The sequence below is a fragment of the Castor canadensis genome, chromosome 6, assembly GCF_047511655.1.
Source record: "Castor canadensis chromosome 6, mCasCan1.hap1v2, whole genome shotgun sequence".
Classification (NCBI taxonomy): Eukaryota; Metazoa; Chordata; class Mammalia; order Rodentia; family Castoridae; genus Castor; species Castor canadensis.
In genome coordinates, this window is record NC_133391.1 from 171,476,420 (window position 1) to 171,503,265 (window position 26,846).

The 26,846-nt window shown below is 42.1% G+C and overlaps 1 protein-coding gene across 5 annotated transcripts in view; it reads right to left on the minus strand.

Annotated features, from left to right (window-relative positions):
* The window catches only part of Adcy2 (adenylate cyclase 2), a 370,478-nt gene that overhangs the window by 11,552 nt on the left and 332,080 nt on the right, over positions 1-26,846 (minus strand). For 3 of the 5 annotated variants that reach the window (XM_074077754.1, XM_074077756.1, XM_074077753.1), the window contains 4 exons: positions 18,392-18,476; positions 14,262-14,420; positions 7,129-7,275; positions 5,313-5,420 (listed from right to left, as the gene is read on the minus strand). In XM_074077754.1, coding sequence (XP_073933855.1) covers positions 5,313-5,420; positions 7,129-7,275; positions 14,262-14,420; positions 18,392-18,476 — 499 coding nt within the window. Of the gene's footprint in view, positions 1-5,312; positions 5,421-7,128; positions 7,276-14,261; positions 14,421-18,391; positions 18,477-26,846 lie in introns of those variants that run through there. The other 2 variants (XR_012449249.1, XM_074077757.1) reach the window with 2 other exon arrangements.

Here is a 26,846-nt window from a genome sequence, read left to right on the forward strand (position 1 = left end):
GTGGCTCAGGTATGTAGACTTACATGTCAGGCCTGCACTGTTTTACCCAGAAGACACCAATGGGTGCCGGCTCTGAGGAGGTTCAGCTCTTTGTTCTCTATCTGCCCTTCTCACCCAGTTTGTCCCTTCTCTGCTGACTCAGGCTTTTGAGGACTTGTCCCTAGGGACTACCTCCTCTTAGCCCTTTGGTTTCCATCTGGGATTGACCAGTGGGAGCTCCATAGAAGATGAAAGGACAGGAGGAGAGAGCTCTTTTCCCCCACACCACAACCTGCTTTGACTGTGGCTGGTTCCCACCGTTAGGACTAAGGCCACCATTCTTTCCCGGTGGCAGCTCTTTTCTCCCCTGTAAATTCCCTTCATTGTGATAATGCTCTCCCTTCTTTTGCCTTTTCATGACTTGACAGAGGGAATGCTATGGGCTAAATTATTGCCCCCTGCTGAAAGCCCCATGTGACGTTCTAAACCCAGTCTCTCAGAATGTAACTGTATATTTGGAAACAAGCCATTAAAGAGATCATTGACATGGGTCCTAATCCAACAGCACTGTGTCCTTGTAAGAAGAAATCAGAATGCAGACATACATAGGTAGTGACATGTGAGGACACAAGGAAAGGTGCCACTGAAAAACCAAGGACAGAGGCCTCAGGAGAAACTAATGCTGCCAACATCTTGAGTAGGGACTTCCAGCCTTCAGAACTGTGAGAATTTCTGTTGTTTAAGGCACTCAGTCTGTAATATTTTGTTAGGCAGCCATTGCAATCCAATATGGGGAGGCGTACATTTTCCTGCCTTTACTCATCCCGGAGTGTTTTATCATTCCATGGGAGGAAAGAGTTATGGAGTTAAGAAGTCCAAAGTTTCCAATGGGGAAAAGAGAATTTCTATACCTATTTATTATTAACTTACATTTTTCATTCTTGTAACTAATTTATAGTTGCCATTAATTTGTAACACCAATAATATTTATTTTTGAAGTTCATCCTTTGGTAATTTTGTTTCTGTTTTAAAATAGATTCTCTGTTACATGCACATGTATCTGACTCATACAAAGTATTAATTTATATGCTCTGAAGGTTCCTGCTTCCCTAATATTTAATGATTAGGTGAACCAAAATAGTTTGGAGAGCAGTCCGTGTTTCAAAAGGTCTGGTGAGGTACTCAGTCTTCCAGGCTGAGCTAAAATGCAGCCCCAATCTGTCTGCTGGGCACCATGGGCAGGATTACGGTTATCTATTTTAGCTCTGAAATCAAAGCTTATGAAAGTTTGTTTTGCTCACTTGTTTGTAAACTCCCCCAGGGCAAAAGGCTGTTTTCTATTAATCTTGTCTTTGCAGCTACTGTCATAGGAGAAGCTCTTCATAAATGTCTATTGGCTGACTGCAAAGTAACCCAGAGGAAGTGACCAGTGGAGAAGAGTCAGCTTGGGTGAAAGCAGGAAGACAGCTGATGCTCATCCGGGGAGCACATGCCCAGGAAGGACCACTAATGTGCCCACTAAGGTGGGAAAGGCTCTAAGGAAAGACCAGGAATCAATCTGAGAGAGAGGGAATGAAGCCCAAAGAAGCCCTCAGCTGGGATATGGAAGGACATGGGGAAATAGGGGAAATCGTTGAGAGGGAGTAGGATCAGCAGACTAAGAGATCTTGTGCATCTTCAGCAATGACTTCTGAGATGAGTGTTTAGTTGTGTTGGGTCTCAGAGGAAGCTTAATCAAAGACTGAAAAAGATCTTGAGACAGAAAGGGTGCTCATGTTGACCTCAAATCACCCTCCATGGAAGAAGAAGATAAAAACTAACTCCAGGGAGTTCCATAGGGCTGAGGGAGACTAAGATGGGGACAATGGACACAAACCACATATTCAAGGTGACAGAGAGTGGACAAAACAAAGGCAGAAGCTTACTGAAAGAGGACAATGACAAGAGGGTTATTCAACTAATCCACACAGCAGTTCAGCAGGAGAATGGGAGGATCTGCACTAAAGCAGGGTTTCTTACCCTTGCTTAGTGTTTGGATCCTTGCTGGCCTCTGTCCTCTAGATGTGAGTGGCGTCCCCCAGTTCTCTTAATGATGACTGAAAATATCTCTTGACATTGAAAAAATGTCCTCGGGGGGGGGGGGGAAGTTGCTCCCAGTTGAGAACCACTGCACTAAGCAATATAAATATGAGTGGACAAGTGGAATTATATTTCCCCTAAAGAAAGATTTCTTTATTTCCTCAGGTGAATAAATATTATTCTAGAAAAAGAGAAATGAAACAGCAGTAATGCCATAAATCCTTATCAAAAAAATATGAGTGAAAACCAAACAATGGCAGCTGTCACCGCAAGGCAGGTTGTAGTATGCCTTCTGCCTTTGGTGGAAATGCATGATGTCACTTCTGAAAAAATGACAGGACTTTCTACCATAGCTCATTAACAGCCAAGTGGAAAACACCTTGCTCCTTAACAGGAAGTGCAAACTACTAAACCAACAATCAGAATCCCATGTGGTGAAAGTCACAGTTGTCCAGTGAATCCTGAGAGAGAAATCCTTTGCTTTCTGTCTAATCATACAAGCTCCGCTCCCTGAAACATTATCATCCAATCTGTTTTCATGCAGCAGGTCAAAAGTGGAGGTTTAAAGTGCCCTCTGCGATGTGGACAGACTGAGTTCTGGAAGTAGCGTTTAAATCCAATGTCACTAACTCATGTAGGCTCAGTAAACCATCAAAAAAAACTTATGCTCGGTCCCTGGAGAAACTCAATTCACTTTGAAAGGTTCTTCTGAGCTCCTCATAAACATTTGATGGCAGTATGAGGTGCTTATTTCTCCCATGACCCAAATAATTTCTTCCAGGTATCTCCAAATATTTAATTGATGTCCAGCTACACAGCCAGAGAGCTCAGTTGTTTCCCTGGAACCCATCTTGTGAGATGCCTGTTTTGGAAGTTTCACCAACAAAGAGCATTACTTAAAGTAGATGCATGTTTATTGCAATTATTTGAAAATCCAAGTGACTATTTAGTAACCAAAGTAGCTTTTTAGGCTAAAATTAACATGACTTTCTTCACTGGGCACCTGATATGTGCTGGCATTGTGTTCTGTTTCTGAAAATTACTGATGTTTGAATTCCCACTTGCTTGATTTTTCCTGGGACTTGATTGGAGACCCAACTTTTAAAGATGTGATTAAGGCTAAGTGAGGTCATAAGGATAGGGCCCTTATGGGATGGAACCAGTGCCCTTATAGAAGAAGAGACCCCAGATCTCTATTTCTGTCTCTCATCTCTATCTCTATCTCTCTCCCACACCTTTCATGCCATGTGAGTGAGAAGGCTGTCTGAAAATCAAGAAAAGAGTCCTGGCCAAACACCTAACTGGCAGTGCCTCTGCCATGGACATCCCAGCCTGCACAATACTGAGAAGATGAAGAGACAATGAAGGCAATGTAACTAATGTACGATATAAGTCTAAACCCCTTGTATCATGAATATATCATAATAAACAGTTATTTAAAAATATAAAGCCCTGTCCATGGTATTTTTTGTGGCAGGCCTTGTGTACTAAGACAGATAGGTTCTGACAGGGCTGTGCTGAGCATCTTGGAGCCTGAGGCAAAAAGAAAAGTGCTTGTACCTACATTCATGCTTTCATGTTATGTTTTTAGTGGTTAAGTTTCTCTAGCACATTAAATGAAAAATAAAGAAAAAGTATAAATTTGCTTCTATTAATGCCAGAAAAGTAAAATTGTAATTAGCTCTGCTTTTGGTATAAATAAATATTCAACATTTAAGCAATGTTACGTATTAAAACCTCTATTTCACATTTTTTTCCTATAATTTTTCGACACTTTAATGTTCTGAGGGAAAAACATCTACTAAAAATGTGCAACACTGTGCATAGGCAGGATTGTTTTTCTTTTGCCTCTGGCTCCATGCTGCTGGGGAGGATGCTGCTCAGAATCCAAGAGTAAGACTTTTTTAAAGGTTTCTTGTATTGCTTGTTTTTTTACTTCTTTTCTTTATGGATAAAGTAATTCATACCCATTAAAATAATTCTCTGAAAGCAACCACATGAAGAAGAAAACACATGGAATATACATTACCCAACCCGATTGGAAAAATGTGAGGTTAATATCTGGAGTGAGTCTGCCCACATCCTATTCCTAATGTCCATGAACTTCAGAAGGGAAAATGTGACCGTCTAGAGATGCTCCTGGAGGAAAGGCTCTGTTAAGGCACCTGCTGTCCCTCAGCCTCAGCCCCTCACTCCTTCTATGGGAGGCAGGTTTGGGAGGGAAGCTGAGAACAGGGGCCCAGTCCTTCTTCTCTTTGGAATCCACCTGCCTCCAGGACACTGTGTTGTAGTAAGTTCTGTTCCTCTGTACCCCAATGTGCTGTGTGTGATCAAGAAGTCTGCTCTCCCGAGAGGAAAGGCGGTCTTATTTATTTATTGACCCCTTCTGATAACCTGACAAGTCTCACACACACACACACACACACACACACACACACACACATATCTACACAAACATGCACACCATCACAACAAAGGGCAATCAAAATCTCCAACTCTTCATTTGACTCAATTTTGCCCAAATCACCATTTCAAACTAATTCCTATATGGGTAACTTGACCACATTGTTTTACTTTTATTTATACTATCATTATTAATATTATCACTATCATTATTATTTGGTGGTACTGGGGTTTGAAACCAGGGCCTCACATTTGCTGCGCAGGCTCTCTACACATGAACCATGCCACAAGCCTTTTTTTGCTTTAGTTATTTTTCAGGTAGGGTCTCCTGTTTTCTGCCCAGGCTGTCCTGGACCACAAGCCCCCTAATTCGGCTTCTTATGGAGCTGAGTTGACAGGCACACACTACTATGCCCAACTTTTTTTTGATAAGATTGGGTCTTGCTAACTTTTTGCCCAGGCTGGACTCAAAGTACCATCTTCCTGACCTCTGCCTCCTTCTGTAGCTGGGAGTATAGGTGTGAGCCATCAAACCTTGACCACATTGTTTTAGAAGATCAAGAACCTTTCTTGATAAGCCCCCTTTTAATAAATAGCTTTCATCTTCTACTTCATTGCACACTTATGTGGGATCAAGCAGCTACTGGTTGGTTTTCCTCCTGGTCAGTTACAGGCTTTTCAGACTCTCAGACCCTAAGAAGTCTCCAGTATTCCCTTCTCTTCTCATAGGGCCATGGCACTGAGCTTTAGTAGTTTCTGGGTTCTTGCATGGCTATTTTGGATCCAGGATGACCTGTAGTTGGAGCTGAGGCTCACCTGCATTTCTGGGGAGCTGACACACCCATACTTACCTGAGCGTGCTCCTGGCTGGGCACAGCACTCAGTCCTGTTGCAGCCATGTACGTGCTGCCGATTGTCTTGATCTTTTCAACTCCACTGAACTTTGGCTTGGACAGCAGCTGCAAAGCGATGGCAGTCACTCAGTTATTTAGTTGTGCGTGGAATCTGAACATTTCACAGGGACATTTTCAGATTAAGTGCATGATAAAGTGAGCATGACTTCTTCCAACCAATGTCACCACCTGTCCACCTTGGGCTTTGCTGGGAGAGAGCCCTTTCTGCATTCCATAAAGAGCATGGCTTTACAAGGAAAAGGTGCGCAATGATCTACTTCCAATGAATGTGAACTACTCTCAAACCTTGCTGGTGAAGGAACCAAGACAGATTATGATGCAAGTAATAATGGTCTCAAGTAAATTTCCCAAGTCTGTGTGTGAAAGGCATCAATACAAAACTATTATTCAATGAGTGAGGTTGTCTCCTGAGGGTCAGGGTGGTTTGTGACCAACTATCTATAAGTGCTGAAGATCAGCTTTGCCCTCTGAGTGCTTGAGGTAGAGAGAATAAGAAGATCTTCCCATTCACCCCAAACCTAACACTTCTGATGTGGTACCAATTACTAGATTCCCCTTTGACTCCTCCCTGACCCACTACTTTGGACCTTGTGGTGGAATGGCTGAAAGGTAACAACCGGAGGAAGAGGAAGGATGAGAGGAGAATTTGGAAGCTTCTGTATCTGCTCATATTAATAACACTGACAGAAGAGCAGGAGAATTTTCTTGCCCCTTCCTTAGCAATCCTGTTTCCAGAATAGATTCTCCCAGGATTACATGCCAAAGATCTTAAGTTAGGTGAGGTAATCCCCATATGCCATACTCAGAAGTCCCTGAGTCATATATCCACATACTCACTGTCACTAACCCTTTAGTACTGGGGAACTTTTCTTTTGATAAGGGGAAGGTGGAGCAAACATGTTACTGTTTTCCACTATTCACACACCCTAATCTTTGGTTGCCATGACTTGCCTATGAGTATCTAGAGTTAACCTCATAGTGAGGATGGTAGTAGTAGAAAACATTTGCACTGGAGCCCCCAAGACATTTGGTTTGCCTGGAACCATCATGTTACATAATCTAATCACTGTATTTCAAAGTTCCATGCATCATGATGAACGTATGCTCCTAGATGACAACTTTCCTCTATTTTGCATAATATTGATAAGAATAGTGTAGTTGCAAAATCCTTAACACAAGAGATGTGTTTGTTCTTATCAGAAAATAAAACACATTTTCTATGTGTAGACAGAATATTGAAAGTTGAAAAATGACACCTATTTCCAATCCTAAAATATGTATTTTTACCCTTCAAAAGATGATGTATTATCCCACATACATATTGTTTTGTCAATAATAAAGTATGTCATTTATACATAACTCAAGTTGATGTCCGACAAAGACCTCCAAGTAGTACAGACATGCCAATAATCTGCTATAATAAATAGACTCACTATATTTTACTATCTGAAGGAATGGAAAAGTATTTTCCCTGAAGGTCAAGCCTCTCTAGAAAATTTACTAGCAAATGGGATACAGAATTTTGTAGCTGTCCCTTGCAGTCATATCAACTTTGAAAAGAAAATGTCTTTATTTCTTCCATATTAGCATGGACCTAAATAAAGCACATGAATGTAAGTCAAATCTCCAAAATTAGGCCAAAGGACAATTTTAAATATATGTTACGATACCAAACAACTTTAAATGCACAGGAATCACCCAATATGGGTCTGGAGCTTCCCCTTCAGTACTGGGTAACTCTCAGGGTACCTACATCATCAAAGTCTGCGATGATCTCATTCAGGAGTCGAAGGCATTCCAAGCCCTCCTTGTTCACATCTGATTCTGTGTAGAATTCTTTGAAATCCGGAATGGAGGCAAACATGACGCAGACACAGTCATAGGACTGGTGGTATAACTCCTGTCCAAAGAAAAAGAAGAAATCCTTCACACAAAGACACCTCAAAGGCAGGTGCTTGTTTATTCTCAGATTATAAAGAAATCACCCCAGTGTCTCACTGCCCATGTCCCAACCCAGCCCCTGACCTCTCCCACACTGAGGCTGTGAAGCTTCTCCAGTTACTTTCTGTCATTTCTACTTTAGACAACTGCAAGCAATCAGAGTCTGGCTTAGGAGAAAGTGTTCCTCAAACAAGGGAAGAGAAACAAACCCATATCCAAAACAACTAATGTGCTTAAATAACCTGCTATGGCTACATTCTTTGGATGGGAAGTTTTGTGAAATTTCCTCTTTATTGTCTCCTGTTAGGAGCAGATAAAACTCATCAAGTGATTTCTTAAATTACACCAGAAAGAGCCAATGAAACTCCTCAGCCCACTGATTCCTATATTATGAGACCCCAGAAATATTTAGTAGGGTTATTCTTTGGATTTCAGGTAGAAAGAGACACATGGATCTTTATCCATAAACATGAGTACAACTGCAAAATCTTGAAGTGACATCTTCAATTCAGTGCTGGTTTCAGAAAAGAAAGGGTGTTCTTAGGTTTGGAGGCTGATCCCAGGTTTGGAGAATCTGACCTCCCATTGGCACTGGCTCATAAGGGTCCTGACATAGGTGCCATCGTGGTTGCAGTGCAGCATGGGAAGCACTCAATCCTTCAGGAAATGTGAGGCGAGTTCTGTTAAACAAGATGACTCACCACTGGGTGGAGGGAACCTTGCCCATGGAAGTGTCTGGTGAAGATCCTATGGTTTATGGACACCACCTGTAACCTTTGCTCTCTAGGGCTCCCAGATGAACCTCTTGACAGGAGTGAACACTTAAAAAGCACTACAACTCCAGGGTTTGATGGCCTCTTGGAGGGGCTGTTTTCCCCCCACTGAGATCTCATAAACATATCAGGGCATGGCGGCCCAACCGAGGGTCAGAACAGCTTCAAGGGAAAGTAGTGCCATGTCATGTTTCTGCTCTCAGGGCCAACAAATCTGCAATGCCTTCCACTACTGTCTCCAAATCTGTACTTACTACATGAACAATAGAACCAAGGTTTTCCTTTCCACCCTGTACTCAGCATGGTCCACCTGGCTTGTTGTGCAGAGCTACACATTCTCTGCAAAGTAATTTTGTACAAATTTGTATCTTTGGTAGACAACCTGTGGCACATGGAATTGCCAAGGCTGGGTTCCAGAAATGCTGTCAGCTACCATGGAGTCAGAGTAACAGGGAAGAGATGAACATCAGGAGCCTGTTTTAGTTTAAAAAAATGTCAGGTTTTAACTTCACAGTCTTTCCTGCTCTGAAAGAAAAGGGCAACATTGATCAGGGCTAGTACACATTTTCCGTACCCTGCATTTCCCTGCTGTCTTCTGTCATTGGCCAGGGTGATTTTCTGAGGAATGAAGATGATAACAAGTACAAGCAGGATATTTCAGTACTTATTCGGTGCCCACTGCATAACAGATAGGCACCTCTCTGAATACACTGTGTGCACTAACTTGCCTTTGACTATAATCTTATGCTATTTTTCACCTAGAAAAAAGGACACTGAGGCACAGAGTAGTTACATTACTTTAGCAAGACTGTAGTTACCAAGGCTGACTGTAAAGCTCACCCTTGTAAAGACTACACTTTATCCTGAGTCTCCCAAACAACCAAGGGCTATGCTACCTAGATTTGAGGGTAACATAGGGCCCAATCACTTTCAAGTCCTGTCACTTTATTTTTCTCTTTGGGGATGATTTTAAGGATGTATAGGAGTGGGAGGAAACTGAATGCAGGACTGAACTGGCAGTTTGCATCTGCCATGTCATCTTACTCCACAACACTCACATGGGAGTGCATGGGAGAATCACCAGTGGGGCTTTCAAGAAGGAAAATGACTGGACTCTCCACTCACCAACCAAACCTCATCCCTAAAGGTGGAGTCTGGGTATGTATATTGCTTTGAAAAGCTCCATGAGCTGTTTTGCTGTATGAGGAAATTTGGGCTCAGTGGTTGTCAGCTGGCTTTGGAGAAAGGCCAGGACCAATGTCTTTATTCTTTGCAGATCATAAGAACCAGCAGGGTTTTTTTTTTTTTTTTTTGGCAGTATTAGAGTTTGAACTCAAGTTGTCATACTTGCTAGTCAGGTGCTCTACCACTTGAGCCATGCCTCCAGCTCACCAGTGGGGATCTTAAACTCTGCACTGTTTACTATCCCTCTTTGGCACAGTGGTCATTTGGAAGCTTTGATGGAATGACCAAGGTGAGCTCAGATCACCAGACACCTGGTCCCCAGGCTGTCAGACTATTCTTCTGGCTTCTCTGTTCACTCCTCCAACCAACTTTGTTAGGTAGGATCAAAAACACCCCACACCAATTTTTCACTTGCTTAATCCAGAAACTATCTTAGTAGTACCCTTTGTCCCCCAAATTCCTGACAGTCCAGTTATGTTTCCAGTCACAGCTCCAAACTCTTTAGGCCCAGAAATTCAGTCTCTTTCTTTGGCATTCCCATGGGATCCACCTGTGATCTGCATTCCCCACTTTAGGCTTTTCTCAAGACCTGTCAGAGATCCAAATCATAGGTAGATCCCAGGCTGAGGGATTGTGATTTGTTCGAGGACAGGGGAGGGGAGAATCCCTATTTTCCAACTTAGGATGGAAAGTACATTAACTCCATTCTCTCTCCAAATATTCCTCTAACTTCTAGTCTTCTGGCCAATTAATCTACCCTACACAGGTTAAGGACAAAGAACTCTGATTTCCAAGCAGGGCATTTGTAAGTTCTGTACATTGTTTAGCACTTTTTTTTGTTGGTCTCACAGTTTGAAGTTCACTTTAATGATTTGTTACCCACACATACACATGTGTGTGTACATACACCACCCATTTGCACACTCACACACCCTGCTTCACACCAGGTGTTAGGGAAGCAGACATCACCACACAAACCCTGCCTTCTAGGATCTCAGATACTGGTGGAGAGACAATAAATAAGGAGAATATACCAACAAAAGGCTACAGTAACAATTACGGTTGCTTACGCCTAGGAGTGGAGATGTTTGGGGCTTTTCATCAGGGTAAAGGGAGCTTGATGTGCTCTAGGAAGTGTTTGGGACTGCACTAATGCTTGGGTTTCTAAACTCAATAGGCACAGTGCTCTCTTCCTGATTCAGGCTGAGTAACAAAGGCCTTGGAGCTACCACATTGGACCAGTTAACTGTGAGTTAATGGCTAATTAACTGGGAAGTTTATTGGGGAATTCAAAAGCACAGAAGCATCTCTTGCAAACATATCCTATAGATAAGTGATGTTGTTAGAGGTTCAGCTGGTGGTCCGTGGAAGGCCTTCATGGTATCATTAAACTGGGTGCTATTTGCATGCAGTGTGACTCACTGAATGTCCACAGTAACATGTGTGGCTTGTTTTGTTTAAGCTCTGGCTCTCTCTGAAGGATGGTGCCTGGCTCAAAAATCACACACATTCCCCAGCACCTGGAACTCAGAAAAGGAGCAAATGCAGTCTTCTTAACAATAGAGACGTATATTCAAGGCGCTGATCAGAAATGTTATCAGCCCACACAGCAATGCAGAGAGTAGGTCTTGTAAAGCAGAGGACTCCTGGGCACAGAACACACACTCCTCAGCCTGAATGGCAGGCACGTGGACTGAACCCAGCCAGGACAGTTAACCACTGACGGAGCAGTATTAGGAAGTTTTAAGGGGAGGGAAGTAGAGGTGCCCATAAAGCCAGCCTCACACAGCTGCCAGCGCCATGCTCACATGCTCTGAGCAGAGACATAATGCATGATATTTCATGAAAATAAGTACTTTTTGGAATTGTTATAGTGATTAAATCATTCTTGACTCCTTATTTCTGAAAGGAAATTAATTTCTTTTGTATATTGATGCAGTGGGCTGGAGAATAAAAATGGCATGTCAGAAAGTTCTTTGTTAATGTAGGTCATGACATAAGTCATGCTATTTTCCCAGCAACTGATCCAGAAAAGCACCAGAAAACCGTGGAGCAGAGGATGTCAAAGCATTCACCCTTGACCCAAAAGGCAGCCATCAACCACAGACTGTGACTAGGAGGAAGTCAAGGCTGCTTCTCTGGCATCTCCCAGATCCCTGGTTTCTCAGGTCTGGTCCAGGGCTGATGTTCATGCTCAGAGCAGGAATTATATGGGGAGCCAGCTCTGGTCGTATTTATTTATGTCTGAAGTATTCCTAAGTGTTAACCAGTGTTCAGTCAAAAATGCTGCATGTGCAAGCTGATCCTGGGGAAGGAAATAAAACATATCATCAAATCTTGTTCTTTTGTTTTGTTTTGGTTACTTTTTGTCAGAGTCTTGTTTCCCTGGATTATTTCCAAAAGGCTCATAGAAGAGTGTCACAAGGAGTTCATGGGAAGAGCTGGTATGGTTGACACCATGGGGCTGGCACCTCTGCACCCATGTTCTCTGCATCAGAGACAGTGGTGCTTGGTTCCGAAGGCCCAGTCCACCCTACTCAGAAGGAGATGGGGAGGGAGATGCTGCCTGCAGTGCTTTGTCTCCAGTGCCAGACACGGGAGCAAACAACAACACTGGGTTTTCTTCTCCACTCTATTCAGGCCCAAGAAATGTGGGGCAGGAAGTTTTCCCTAAAAGCTTCTGCCAAATTCCCAGTGACTCTTAATGCTTGCATGAATTTGGAATACTTGCTTAAAAGATAGCTAACTTTGAGTGTTACTCATGTCAGCATACTTTGAAAAGCTTTTATAAATTGTCACTACCAAAATTAGTAGTAATATCCTTTGAGGGGACTGGGGCTGAGGTCCATAGCTAAGGAGCCTTGGCTGGGACAAGAGCTTTGTTCTCAGTCACCAGGCAGATCCCCATTGGTGGAGGGAGGCTCACATGGATGGCACCTTTAGCAGGTGCTATGGGCAGTCCTGCACTCAGAAAACCACTGCTCCTTGCTTGAATGTTGCTGCGCTCTGCCATACCCTACTGGAGTCCATTGGAAATGACTCTACTCCAGAGACTGCAGGTCCAGCAACAGCTAGAGCCTCCGCTTAGGAGACCTTCAGGACAGAAAGAGTGCTGAGGCAGGGTGCAACTGTTTGGTCTTGACATTGGGGAGCAGGTGGAACCTGGATGACAGCTACCTTCTTAAAAAGCGCAGGCACCTTCTCTGTTTATCTGTGAGAGTGTACACAAGACCTAAATGGTTAGGATTCTGTTGCTAGCTCAAGAAAATGGGTACTTCCATTCCAGGACAAAATCAAGCTAGGATAGGAAGTTTGTTGGCCATAGGACATCTTGCATGGAAAAGAAAACAGGAGTTTGCTATGGTTTATGCATTCAGTGGGTCTGATGGCTCATGGTCACAGGAGCAATTCTGGGACTAGGATGAACACCCATGCTGTGCAACTAATGTTTTGTCTCCCTCCTCAATCTGCCTTTCCTGATTCCTACCAAAGGGGCAGCTGTGTTCAGATGCTGCTTAGAATAAGTCAAGCAGACAGGAAAGGACAGAACCTGCTGCTTCTGCTGGCCCAGCTCAGGGAGGCTCTGCGAGTGCCCAGGGCTGTGAGGCAGAGACTCCACCTGCTCTCTTCCTACCTGTCCCTGGGCTCTCCCAGCAATTCACCTTGGCAGTTTGCAGGTGCCTGGGGAAAAGTAGCCCCTCGGAGCCCAGAATCTCCTCTGTCCTCATTCCCTGGCCCCTAGTGCTTGTCTCTAGCACTTCCTTTTCAGATTCAGAAGTTCCTTACTCATGATGACCTTCCCAGACCTCAACATTCTCACAGTGTCCCTGGATGGAGATAACAGACTCTGGTCCCCAAGAGGAACCTAGAGTGATTATGTCTGTTCCCTCATTCATCTCTGCCCAGAGCAGCATCAGCTTGGCTGCAGGGCAGGGACAACAACAAGAACGTGCCAAACTTAAAAACTGAGTCAACAGTTAGAATCCCAACATGAGGATCCTATATTGTGATCAAAAACAGAGGGTTCATTAATAAGTGCAGTGGTTTCATTACCTGTGATCAGCAGGTGAATAGGTTGCTAAAATCCTTACCGAGTGAAGAAAACACTGGGAGAAAAAGTAGAGAAGCGAGCTCTGTGGAAGACTTACCATGCCCTGCACACTTCCAGAAAGAAGAGGGCATAACACTTAGCACCTCCCTTGCCACATGCACTTTATTTTTAATGTTAATTTTAGGTATACAGCAGAAATGCTGGGTCAAGCCTTCTCGCATGAGATTCCTTTGTATGCTAGTAAAGCCCAGGCTGAGATTATTTACCAAGGTGCTCATCTTCCAACACCAAGGTTCTCTCTGCCACCTTCCTGTCCATCCCTAAACCTCAGTGAAATTCTCCTGGAACTCTTCAGTCTTAAGCTTTGTGCACAGTGGAGCTCACAGACATGTTTTTAAATTAGGCCCAGCTGTAGATCTGGCTACTCTCTCTTGCAATTTAGCAATATTAAAGGAATCCCATGACATTTCATTCCATATGCCATTTCACTATTTCAGTGACATGCTAGTCTTTTCAACCCTAGCTAATCTCCACTCCTATAAAGATTCTGTGGGTTTTTCATTTCCATCCACTCAAATGAACCGATTCATGTCTTAATCTGCTGTTTTGTGGATAACTGGCAAATTCTATTGATCTCACAAATTATCTCATTATGTTTGAAATTCTAAAATTCTTGAAAGGCTCCCAGTGAAGCTGAGAGCAAGGAAACCATGTGGGCTTGGTAGCTTATCCTACAATAATGAATCAGCTTCTCAATGAGACTTTAGAAGTTGATTCTAATTCATTATTTTCAGATGATGTTTTTACAATCCATTAACAGCCTCTGTTACTGGACAATTCATGTTGACCAGAGACATATCACACACTCAGGATGTGCTGCCTTCAACCTCCCCCAGCCCAGGGCCACCCCAGCAGACCCAGCCCGGCCTGTCTGACCTCGTTTTTTAGGCTCCTGGCCAGGAAGTGCTCTGCCACATGTGCCGGAAGCACATTCTCCAGCAGCACGCGGTTCAGGTTCTCCATTGTTTCTATCTCCTCCCGCTCTTTTTTGAATTTGTTCTTCCATAAGAAGTCTAACCTACAGTAATATTCATTCTGTTACAAGAGGACACAGAGGTAAAGACACAATAGGCATCTTGTCCTGCCAGAGAGTGGAGGTTTTAAAAGAGAAAATAAAAAGAACAAAACAAAACCATACACAGAATCCCCAAACAGAACTGTCCCCCTTCCTACAAAGCCCTCTATCCCCAAATGTTTTCCAATCAACCTTTGGTATGAATTTGCTAAGGAACGGAGCAGGCTTGACAGTGGGGAACTAGCAGTATTGGAGATTTACAAGTCAAAATGACAACAGAGCTTCTCCCACAGCTATGTTAATAAATTGTAGCTTGGATAATTTTTGGAAAAAAGAAGCGATAGAAGATGAATGGTGAGTAAAAGAAAAATGAGAGCTACCGAGTACAAAGCATGCAGTGTTTGATAATTTGTATTAAAATAGCATTTCTTAGTAATAGTTTGCATTCAGTATTTGTAAATCCATTTTTCCTCATCACAAATTAAGTGATTGAGTATTCACTGTAAAATATGGATTTTTTTTGTCAGTTTTGATTGCACTGTAAATAGAGAATGTCATTATATGAAGATAAAAATACATGTTGATATCATTTAATTAAGATAGTGCCTGTTAGTGAAAACATACATGTTTCTGCCTTATAATGTATTAAAATGCAATGTATTTCAGAAGGCAGTTATTACTGATACTGTAGAAATGGAGAAGCTCATACATTGACAAAGGTTATTTTTGGACTTGGTGTCATACAGTGTCTTCTATGATGTGAAAAATCTATTATAACATAGCCTTGACGCACTGCTTCCGTCATAGGAGGGCTAGGTAGAGAGGGTGTATTTCAGCACAGATAGTAACTTATGAACAAATAATATAAATGCAAAAAGAGCTACAGGCATGTTTGCATTTGTTTCATTAATTATAACACAGTATTAAATATTATAACACACAAATAGCCTCTAGTACACAAATGGGAATTTTTTAAAATCCACACTTTGAAACCTGAAAGAAAAATGATCATTCAATTATTTTTTATTCAAACTACGTATGATACACTAAAGACATTCCTTCCCTTCTGACCTAGCATTTATTTTTATCTCATGTAGGTAAGAATAGACTATTAAAAAAATATTTTAATTGCTTTCTCACATCTTAAGTTTCACATTAAAGCCAAATTTCCCACCTACTGTATTAATATAAATTGGGCATTTTTATTAGAGAATTATATTTATAAATATATTTATATTTAGAGAATAAATTATTTATTTGGATTTTGGGGACAAAGCAGTGATGTGGCTGGTTTTAACTGAAATGGCAGAAGCAATCAGCAGTGGTAGATCAAGACACGGGCTCATACCCCAAATCAGACATGAGTGAAAGAAGCATAAATGGAAACACATCCCAGGAGCCCATTCAGGCAGCAAGCCCCGTGCATGAGAATCTGAAAGGTTCCCATAAATCACTGAGAGAAGATGCTCAGGTTTCCAAGTGGTCACTACTGCATTTTGTTAGTCTCCCATTAGAAGGATATCAGTGTTTTGGAGCCAGTTGCATTGCATAAAAGTGGCATTTTGCTTGCTTATATATCTACCTATCTTTCTCTCTATCCATCCATCCATTTAGCTAACCATCTACTATCATGTATGTATGTGTATATGTGTGTATGTATGTATGTATCTATCTATATTTCTATCTATCTATTTGCACAAGTCTTCTATGGAGTGTGCTGCCACTTGAACTTGGGTGAAACACTCTTTTTCCTTTTTCAAAAGAGGCTCAAAGTTGGCTAGCATTCAGTCATAAACTAAATTCTAGTGTAGCAGTAGTAGTGTAGATTTTGTACAAGAGATGTGTTATGCTTTCTTTAAGGTTACTTAGATACCTAAAGTGATATTTACTATGCTAATTTGCTCAGAAAGCAAACACATTTCTATCATTTTGAAAAAGATGGTCATGGGGCAGAGCAGTGACTGGGATAAAAGCAATGAAAATAAGTTGTGAAATGATGGTATGCCACCACCATTTACTAAACCAATCATGAAATGAAATAACTCCAAGGTCATGAACGCAATGACACTTGAAATCCTCACTGCAGATATGGGCAGTGTTTTTTTCATACTATAAGCTCAGAAAAGTGTGCAGAAGCATCCTATCTTGGATGTGAAAGTTCCCCTTAGCCCAGAAGACTTTGCTTTAAAAGCTTATTCACTTCATGATTTTGTGCTGAAGGTCAGCCTCCTGACCCAGCTTGGCATTTCCTGTGGTGCCTTACACAGACACGGTAATTCATGGCTAGCTGTTGTAGAGTGGTTATGAAAAATGACTACTTCTGCAGGGAGTAATAACTTTTCTAGGTCTCCAGATGTACACATTACTTATTGTTACATTAGTGACATAAAAGAATGACTTCTTATAAGAGTGGTATTACCCAATCGTGATTAAATTAATGCTCAATCTATTATTGACACTTGTGATTATTTTAAATCAATTAGAGAGTTATGGATCAATTGTCAGCCACTGTCCTCAACCACAATTATGTACTGATATTGAATGTTATTCAGCTCAATGACTAATAAAAACTCTGAAGGATTGTAATTAGAATCTACATTCTTAAAATACACTGCTATGGAGCGATCTGAGTGATGATTCCAGCAGGAAAGGCTGTGGAACACAGCACTGCCACCATGACTTGGAGAAACAGTGACCCATACAGGGGTAGCTGTTTGCTGAGGAATCATCACCGGGAGATGTTCTACAAGGAAACATTTAAATTATATATTTTCCCAAGTGAGGACAAGGCTGCTCTAGGAGTGAGAGCAGCAAACTGGTCAATAGTGAGAAACAAAAAAAAAAAATAAGCAAGTTGCAGAAGAAACCAGGAAAGTAATGGGAGAAAAAGCACAGTGCGAGGTTGTCAAAACTGCAGGCCAAAGAATGCAGAATGAAGAAATGCTCGGAGGCAGGGGATGGAGAAGGGCTGGCACTGGAAGGAAGGCAATGAAGGCATCTTGCAAAGCTTTGCAGAGGACAGGACAGCTCAGCCCAGGGCACCTGGGGAAGGCTGCACTGCTAGCTTCTAGGGAAGGACACAGCTCACACTGCAAGGAGGATGTGAAAGCACAGTTCCACAAGTGGGACTGTCAGCCACAGGCTCTCACTCTGCCTGAATGTGCAACTGCTAGCCTCTCCCTAGCAGGGAGAGCTGGAAGCCAGGCCTAAACACATGAGTCTGTAGTGTGACTGTCACATACTTGTCAGGGATTTAATATAACTGTTTAATAATGTGCATATAGTTTAATAATCATTTTCTCTTAATTGATTGTTTCCAAACACATCCTGTCTTTGTTCTGCAGTGCCCATAACATAGAACTTAACACAGGTTGGTTGGGGCACAGCTGCCTGGCTTTGGATGAGTCTGGGAGTTTGTGAGTGATCAACTTTGTGCACAGGCAGAAGAGGAGTTCTTAAAATCTTGCATCCATAGACTTTCTTGGGAGACCAGGAAAAGTGAAGGTGGTGGCCCAAGGAAAGAGAAACTGTTTCATCCACATTGCAAAATAAAAATTTTGAGTAAAAGGTCATATTTCTAGGAGTGGCTGCAAATGGCAGCAAAATTATTATACCATTTGCACTTCCAGCAAAGGAAGCATGCCATCCATTGTGAAATACAAAGGAAACCCCATCAAGAGGCATTTTCCCAAACAGTGTTAGCTGACTGGAACTATGGGGACACTTTGTAGGCCTATGAAACCTACAAAATTTGAGTTTTAACAGCTGATTCCTATCTCTGATATTCAAAAAGTCTGCCTCTTGTGGAAAAAATGTCTCTTTTTCTTCTTTCTATATCCAACCTACACCTGTGCTGTCAACTTTTCTCTTAAATGAGAAGATGATTCTGATTCTTAAGCATTTGTTTGGCTAAAAGTAACTACAGTGAGCGTCAATGAAGTGTTATTAATCAGCCTCATAGGAGATGTTACATAAAGAACACATTTCTTACCTGTCTACCCAGAACCAGTAGTGTGATGAAAAAAATAGAGAGTGACACAGAGCCCATGGTCTTCAGGTCTTTCCAAATGCCTGGTCTATTAAAAAAAAAAAAACAGACAGACAGGAAGACAACACAACAAAATAACATGCACACAGGACTTAGAATTCAAGTAGTGACAAACTTCAGATTCTCCAGTTTGTCTAGATTGCACCCCAGCCAAATATACATTTCATAAATTGCATAAAATGAAACAAAATAATCACACTTTTGACAGCACAATGAAATAGAAATACTTCCAAATTACTACAGACTTCTTACTTTATATCAAGCAAGCTCTAACAAATATAAAAGGAAGGACTAGCAGAATATGAATCCCATTTTCTTTATACTTTTGGGATCAATGTGGATAATTGGATATATGGTTTCCTCAATGTTTTCATTATTGCTCTCAGATATTATTAAGGCTTGAAATTATTTATCACACGGGGTATTAAAATGAAGTAAGGAACTTAATTTCTACAAGTCACTCCCACTTGTAGAGGACACAGCTTCATGTAGCTTTTTGGCTTTATTACTCTTTTTCATATGATTTCATATCACAGAGATGGGAAGCCCACACACTGGCCACTTTCCCTCAGGTCCAGGTAAGAATCAGTAATTCTTGCCTGCTGTGCTGGGCAGGGCCCTCTCTTCTTACTACAAAAGTCCAGGCTGTGACTTCCAACACATCAGTGAGGCTGCAAAGGGGACATCTACTGCTATTTCTGGATGAGTCCTGCACATGCTGACAAATGATAATTTCCCACATATAAGTGAGAAAGCTCAAAAGATCGAAGTTCATTTGCATGGACACCCTGTCACATAAGCAGCACAGAGTATGTTTAATCAAGTCCAGGTGTCAGGCAGTCATTTTCTACTGTGTTATCCTTATTTTTTGACTTTCTAGTTTCCCTAGAGTTCAAGGGTGGATTAGATAGCAAGAGAATTTGGTGTAACTCTGGTGAGTATTGAAGTCAGAAGGCCTGAGTTTTTGTCCAGAGTGGTGGGACCTTGGATAAAGTTCTGCAAACCTCACTCCTCTCATCTGTCAAAGGGGGCAGGGATACCCATCCTATGGGCTGCTCCGGACACTATATTGTGTTTTTATATGCCTAGCACAGAGTCTGATACATAGGAAGCTCTTCATAAATGCCACTCGTGATTTTAGTATTAACCAAAACATGGCAAAAGAAAGGGATGTGCTAGGAAACTAGAGAAAGATGTGGTGATTCATGTTAGTAAATTTCACTGACAGAATGAAACATCCAAGTACAAAGGAAGGGTGCATTCCTACAAATTAGCAGACACTATACTCAGTCCCAGTGGCTGAAGGGGTTGGGAGCTCAGGATCTCTCCAGAAAGGCTGTATATACATTAGGTCTTTTTTTTTTTTTACTACCATACCTACTGTGGCTTAGAAGAGTCTTAGCTAATCAGCCATGAGGTGGTATCCATTTCTTTGAGGGTGACATGAACAGAGTAATGCCATATTCTTGTTTCACTAGGACCAGTTGTATGAAGTGGAGTTGTTCCTCTCAGCTCAGGGCAGCTGTGTCCAATGACACAGCTGAAATGACAGAGGGGAGCAGATGCCTAAAAATAATGCTGACATGAATGAATTTTAAATTCTTTTCCTTTCTGCATTGACCACACAGATATTATGATGACTGCTTGGTGAGAGTAGCACAACATAGCCATTGTCTTGGGAACTGGTGCAGGCTGAGCTCTTCATGTTCATGCCCCTTCACAAGCATCACCTTACTTTATAATTCCAGGGGGCCAGAGACAGAAGCTATGACATCTCCTTCCTCATCCACTGCCCTGCAAGCCTTAAGTTAAGATTAAAGTGCTAACGCCCAGGTCAGGAGTTTGCAGCAGCTTCATCATTGCAACAAATCAGAACTGTGCTCCATTGCATTCCCAGGTAAAAGACCTGGTGCCCCAAACACACAGAGGCAGTCAGTCAGAGGCAGGGTCCTCTTACACAATTCATGACTTAGCTAGGTTTCTAGTTAACATATAGCAAATGCACATACAGTCCACTGGAGACTCTCCACATTAACTCACTGGAATTTTGGTGTGAGTGGGGGAAACAACCCATTCCATCTGTCTCCCCCATCAGGCACCTTACTTAAAATAGTGGTGGGCAGTAGGACATGGAAGAAGCAGACAAGGGAAGGCTCTCCTTTCTGGTCTGGAGAGAGAATTAGAGAGTCCAGACTTAAATAGACTTCAGAAATAGCAAGGCACAAACAGCCTACAGAACACAGTGTAAGTTTATATATAGATGTCTTTTTGTCTTCTGAAATTCCTTGTCCATTTGCTTTCTTAGATTTTCTCAGGTTTTTCAAAAACATCTTTGATTTAGTTAGCAAAAAGAGCTGCCAACCCTAACCGGTCACCTTCACTCCCACAAGAACACTTATGAGTCAATGAGGTTAGAACTCTTTGCAGTTTGAATAACTAATTCTCCACCTGAAGTTTCCTTCCTGGGTTAACGTGCTGGTTTTGTATGTGGGGGGGGGGTGCAGGAGAGGTGGGAGGAAGAGGAGGTGTAAAGTGGAGGGAGAACCAGGAGTTGATCGAATATGATCCCAAATATTTTCTGGGCAGAGTCTTGTATTGGTCACTGTATTAATTTTCTATGACTGCTGCAACAAAGGTACCACAAAGTGAGTGGCTTAAACAACAGAACTTTATTGTTTGTTGTTTTAGAGGCGGGAAGTCTGAAATCTAGGTGCCGTCAGAGCTATACTCCTGAAACCTGGAGGAAATCCTTCTTTGCCTCATTCTAGCTTCCAGTGGCTGGCTGGCGATCTTTGGTGTTCCTTGGCTTTCGGCTGCATCACTCTAGTTTCTGCCTTCATCACCACATGGTGATTTTCCTGAGTGTCTCCCTCTTTACTTGGACATCTTCTTATAAGGACACCAGTCATCTGCAACTATCTTTGTTTCAGATTAGATCACATTGTGAGGAACTATGGATTAAAACTTCAACATACCTTCTTTTGGAGGACATAATTCAACCTATCAATTAGGTTTTCCACTTACATAAAAATGATAGCTAGTTGGATACTGGCTGGAGAGAGCTAGTCTCTCTCTCTCTCTTTCTCTCTCTCTGCCCCCTCCTCATGCCACATGGGAAGGGTGAACTCCACTTTGGACTGTCCTATGTTAGCGTGGAGCTCTCACTAAGTTGTAAAGGGGAGATACAGGTAATACAGCAGGGGGGAGTTGCTAAACCTACGATTTCTGACAATGTAGTTGAAATGAGATGGAAACTGCTTCCTTTTGACCCAAAAGTGAGACTCTGGGGACTTAGGCCCCCAAACATCCCTGTAGTCACACACTAATTTGCAGCTGGTTCTTTTCCTGAGACTGTTAATGACCATAAAGTTTCAGGAGTCCCAAAGAGCAAAATATCCTACTAAATAGGGTGAGAGATATGGACAAATTACTTGGTGAAAGAGTTGATATCCTAGCTGCAAATGGTTCAGGTGATGTAAACAGGGCATTTTCAACATCTTCAAGAGAGAAGCTGTTGAGGCATAATCTTACTTTTAAAACTTCACATTTTCCTAGGTGAAGAGAACTATTTTTGCTAAGAAGAAAGCTACCTAAGAAGCCTAGTTTCTGTTGTTTTGTGAGCACATTGAGATAAAATCATATACTCTCAGGTCACTGATAGGAATAAAAATTAGTCTCACATCTGGAGTCCTGAACTTGAGCCCACAACTCATAAAGAAGAGGCCAGGGAGCTGGGGATGTGGTTCAGTAATGGAGTGTTTGCCTAGCATGTGCAAGGACCTAGATTCGATGCCCAGTACTGAAAAAAAGAGCTAGAAAAAGACAAAAAGAGGCCAGCAAAGCCATGATGCCCTGCCTACCACCCACCTGCATATCCTCCAGAGTCTCAAGCTGACTTATCTTTTGGTTTTCTTGCTATCTCTGTGCTACAGCATTAAGTTAGGAAATGGCTGCCTTTACCCACAAGAGACCCTTGGGTCATTAGGAAGCTGTGATGTCAAATGATGAACAAAGTGAAAGTTTTGCCCAACTCCATGTTTTAAGGATGGATCTGTTCGCTACAGCATACTCAGCACAGGCTGCCAAGTAGATTTACAGGGTCAGAAGGCAACAACTGGAATAAAACAAGTATCCTAGAAAACAGATTTTGGGGTTAAAATGAACAAAGGCAAAATAAAAACCCCGTGCCTCATCAGTGCATCTTTCTTTCAGCTTGGCTTGGTAAGGGGCAGGGAACTGTTCAGAGTCCCTCAGCAGTATATCTCTGTGTTCCTCCTGCTGTCTTGACAGAAGTAGCCACAGGCTCTTTACTCCTGTGGGTCTCACCTCTGCTTCCCAACCTCAGCTGACCCATTGATGACTGGTGATGTGACATGAGGACAACTTCGCCAAGCTTCCTCCATTCCACACAAGAGTGCTAAGTAAATCACATTGTAAAAACAACTGAATGAAGGGTCAAAGAGCCTTGATAGTTTGGGAATTCCCCTACACCACCCTGAGTTTCTAGACACTCTTTCCTCTCCTGGTTGAACACAGATTTACCAAAATCCTGAGTAAACTTTCAGAGAAGATGGCCTGATGTCATACTGGGACACAGTGATCTCCCATGAGGCTAAACTCTCATTCCTTTTCAGAGTGGTACTTACAAATGCAAGCAGAATACTTCATTGCCAGAGACTGACCAACATAATAAGAGACAGACTCAAGCTTAGAAAAGAGCCCTGGAGGTAGCCGCACAGCAGGAGGGATGATGAGCTGGGCTGGAGAGCCGTGCTGGCCCTTAACTATGGAGATAATAATGCACCCTGATTAATGCAGTTGTGTGTGCAGAAGAGTGATTTTTGAAGAGGAAGCAATTCTACATAATGTGATCTGATGCTGTGGGGCCATGCACACATTTAACAGAGGAGATGGTTAGAAGCCATGTGTTCTATATGGTTCATGAGCACAGGCTCTGTATAATTCTGCCCCACTCCCTTTCTTAAATCAAATAAAACAAAACAAGCTTAAGAATAGAATATCTTCCCACAGATGTTTCCAAACCACAAGACATTCTATTTCAGGTGGAAAAGTATTAGATTACTGATGGCTACTTTCTATAGAAGGAAAGAAAGCATGATAAAAATTTGAATAGCCCTAGGTCCACGTGCTTTATAGTTAAAGGTAGGCAGCTGGGATTTTCTCTCTCTTCATTGTCTTGCTGGCCACTATCAGGCACAGAGAAATAGGTATTCCTTATTTTTGGAAGATGGAAAGTGAATAGGCAAGGTTGGGGAAATTGACATATTAAATTTAAAAGTAATTCAAGTCTTTTTAATATTAATTCCAATATACTATGGGATAATGCAAATTTGGAATACATTTTTAATTTTAAAAAGGAGACCTTAATGAGATTCCAGGTGCTTAGAAATGCCCCCCGACCTCCATGGAGAGCACAGATAGCCAGTTCTCCCCACCCTCCTCTTGCCTGTGATGAACTCTGGACTTCTTCCTCAATGATCTCCATTAGTTAATCATCCATTGATCCCAGGTTGGACAAAATACATCAGCAGTATCTCAAATTCTAGATATTAGGATTTCAAAGAGACACAGAAAAGATAGGGAAAGCAGAACAATTCCACCGGAAGGTCTTAACTCTCAGCTCCCAATAATGGATGGTGGTTTGAGATCTCCTCTAGTTTCCCAGATAGAGAGTTGATGCTGAGGTCAGGAAGGTGAAACCATGCAGCCATCTCCACCAGCCCCAACTTCCAGATGTTATAAGCTCTGGGTGTGATTGCTGCTTACTGTATCCATGTTTTGTTCACAAAGCATTTATTTTATTCCATGAAAGTGGCAACACAGCAGGTTAGTCTACAAGGCTCCAAGTTAGCAACTCTGTTGGGGCTCTCCATCCTCCATGCCTCTATAGAATTAAAGGTACACGTCTAGCCTCAGGTGAGTTCATCTAAAGGCTTGTCCACAAGAAACGATAACACCCCCACCTTGAGACTTTTCAGTTCTTCAAGAAAGGAAACGCATACAAAAAATTGACAGTGTCTTGCAAACTCGGCAGCCAGCCCGTATCACGAGAAGGGGAAGTGTTTCTGAGAACAAAACGCCTCTAGTAGCATCAGCTGTCATTACTGTCACCATGACCTTGAAGAGCACTGGGCGACCCCAACAGCTCTAAGATCTCTGAGAGAAAGTATCTGGATGGAACCAAAATGATTACAAATGGGTACAGCAAAACATCTTCTCCTCTAAGTCAATATGTTGTAAAAACCTAGAAATTAGGGAAGGTCTTGTTCTGAACCTTCCAAACACCTGAAATTTCTGAGCTTTCTTCACCATGAGGTTGATACGGCAAAATGTAGGTGATGTGGAAGGCTGGGATACTGCAAGCCTGCATTATAACAGATTTTTAACGCAACACACTCTTCTGTTTTTTCTTTCTTTTGTTTTCTGTAAAGCTTGTTTTCCACAGTCATGAACCTGTAAAAATACCTTTGATGTAATATTGTGCCCTGCTGATTTGTACTATCTTGTTGACTTGATCATGACCAATGTCAAATTTGGTTCAGAAAAGGTCCCTGACCCAGAGGTCATGGTGAAATCAGACAGGACAACCACTTTCTTTGAACTCTTTCATTTATAGGCATGCTGGCACTGCCTATAAATGGAGATGTCCCCTTCGAACTGAAGAGGCCTCCTCAAGGAACTGGGCTAAGGTCTGTCTTCAGGGAGGTGGATGAGGAGATTCAGGGAGATTTCATTGTGGCAAGCATTTAGGGTCTTCAGATCGTTTGGAAGCCCATCCTGCTTTTAGTTATTTCATTCAACAGATGTTTATTGAGCAAATACCATGTGCCAGGCACTGTCAACACAGTAGTGATATTTACTGGGTTCAGACCTTCTGTTTTGCTTGATTTGAAAGAATGAGTTAAAGTCCTTGGTGTATACACGCACGCACACACACTCATTTTCATAGAGAAGGAAACAACAAACAAAACATCATGTCTGATTCATCCAAGAGGAATCTGTGGAAACATTTCACCTTCCTAGGATTGGATCAGCAAGACAGAACAGCCGCTCAGTCCTTGGTAGACCTGGGTAAGAGGCAGAAACTAGAGGTAGTTCCCCTGAAAATGCTCAACACCACTGAGGAACTTGTTCATGGGGCTCAGTGGGCAGCAAGAATACTGGCCTTTACACCCAAGCATAGGTCCCAGAAACAAGATCAGAGCAAGGAGCAGGAAACCAGGAATGAGAAGGGGGCAAGGACATGGGTCCCAGAAAGAAGACAGCAAAGACACAGGCCAAGTGCTGGGACTTCAGTGAAACATACCAGATCCGTCAGAAACAAGTGCTGCCCTGCCATCCTCTAAGCCAGCATCCTCCCTGAAGGGCATCTTTGGCTTTTGGACTTAGTGATGTTCACTCTCTAGGCCCCTCAGCAGACCAGCATGACTTCAGGACATCCTACTTTCATGTCTGAGTCACTTCAGCATCAATAAACTAGGCCATGGATGAAGAATTCTTAGTCAATCATTTGATGGGGCTCTTAGATGTCAAAAAAGAGAAAACATTGGTTTCGGTTTTGCATGTGGCATAAGTCATGCTTTTGTATCAAACAGGCACTGAGGCTGGAGAAACTGGGGCAAATTAATGCTAAACTCCTGCTCTTAAGGTCTCTCACTTGAGATTGCTTGTAAGATAACATTAGAGGAGGTTGGCTAACTTTGGGTGGTTTGCTCTTCTGATACCACGTCACCAGTGCTCTTCTCCCAGCAGAGGGATGTTTCTGGTAGTACTGAGCTAGCTGGTGCAGGGATTGGCTCAGGAAGCTCCTTTTGAAGGAGATTAGGGACAGGGAGACAGGCATAGCTCCTAGAGAGGAAGCTGGCTTCAGTGTTGGAAGTGAAGGCATGTGAAGCTAAACCAAGAGAGCAAAAACAAGAGGCCTTGAATGAAATAAAAGTGTTATAGTTAAAAATGCTTTTCCTCCACCTGGTAACTGACCTGCTGCTGGGGTCCACTTAGAAACGGTCTGTTTCTTCACTTGCCTCACTTGGGTCCCCAGGAGTAATCCTCTCCCCATCAAAACTCTGTTAATCTGATTTCTTCTTTTCTTCCCATGTGTAACACATCCCAACACTTTAAATTTAATAAAGGGAAGCTTAATAGCATCATTAAATGAGTGTGAAATTTGGCAACGCTACATTTGTTTGGGAATATGGTACAGGCTCTCTGTATAGAGTAGAGAAATATTAAAGCATGTTTTATGATTTTAAGAATTTATAGGAAAATTAACTTCTGATTTCATTCTCATTTTGGCTAAGGAATCATAAAATTTCTTTAATGTAATTATGCATTTTTGCAGCTCTACTGTTCTAAGCTTGGTTATAGATTGCCAAGG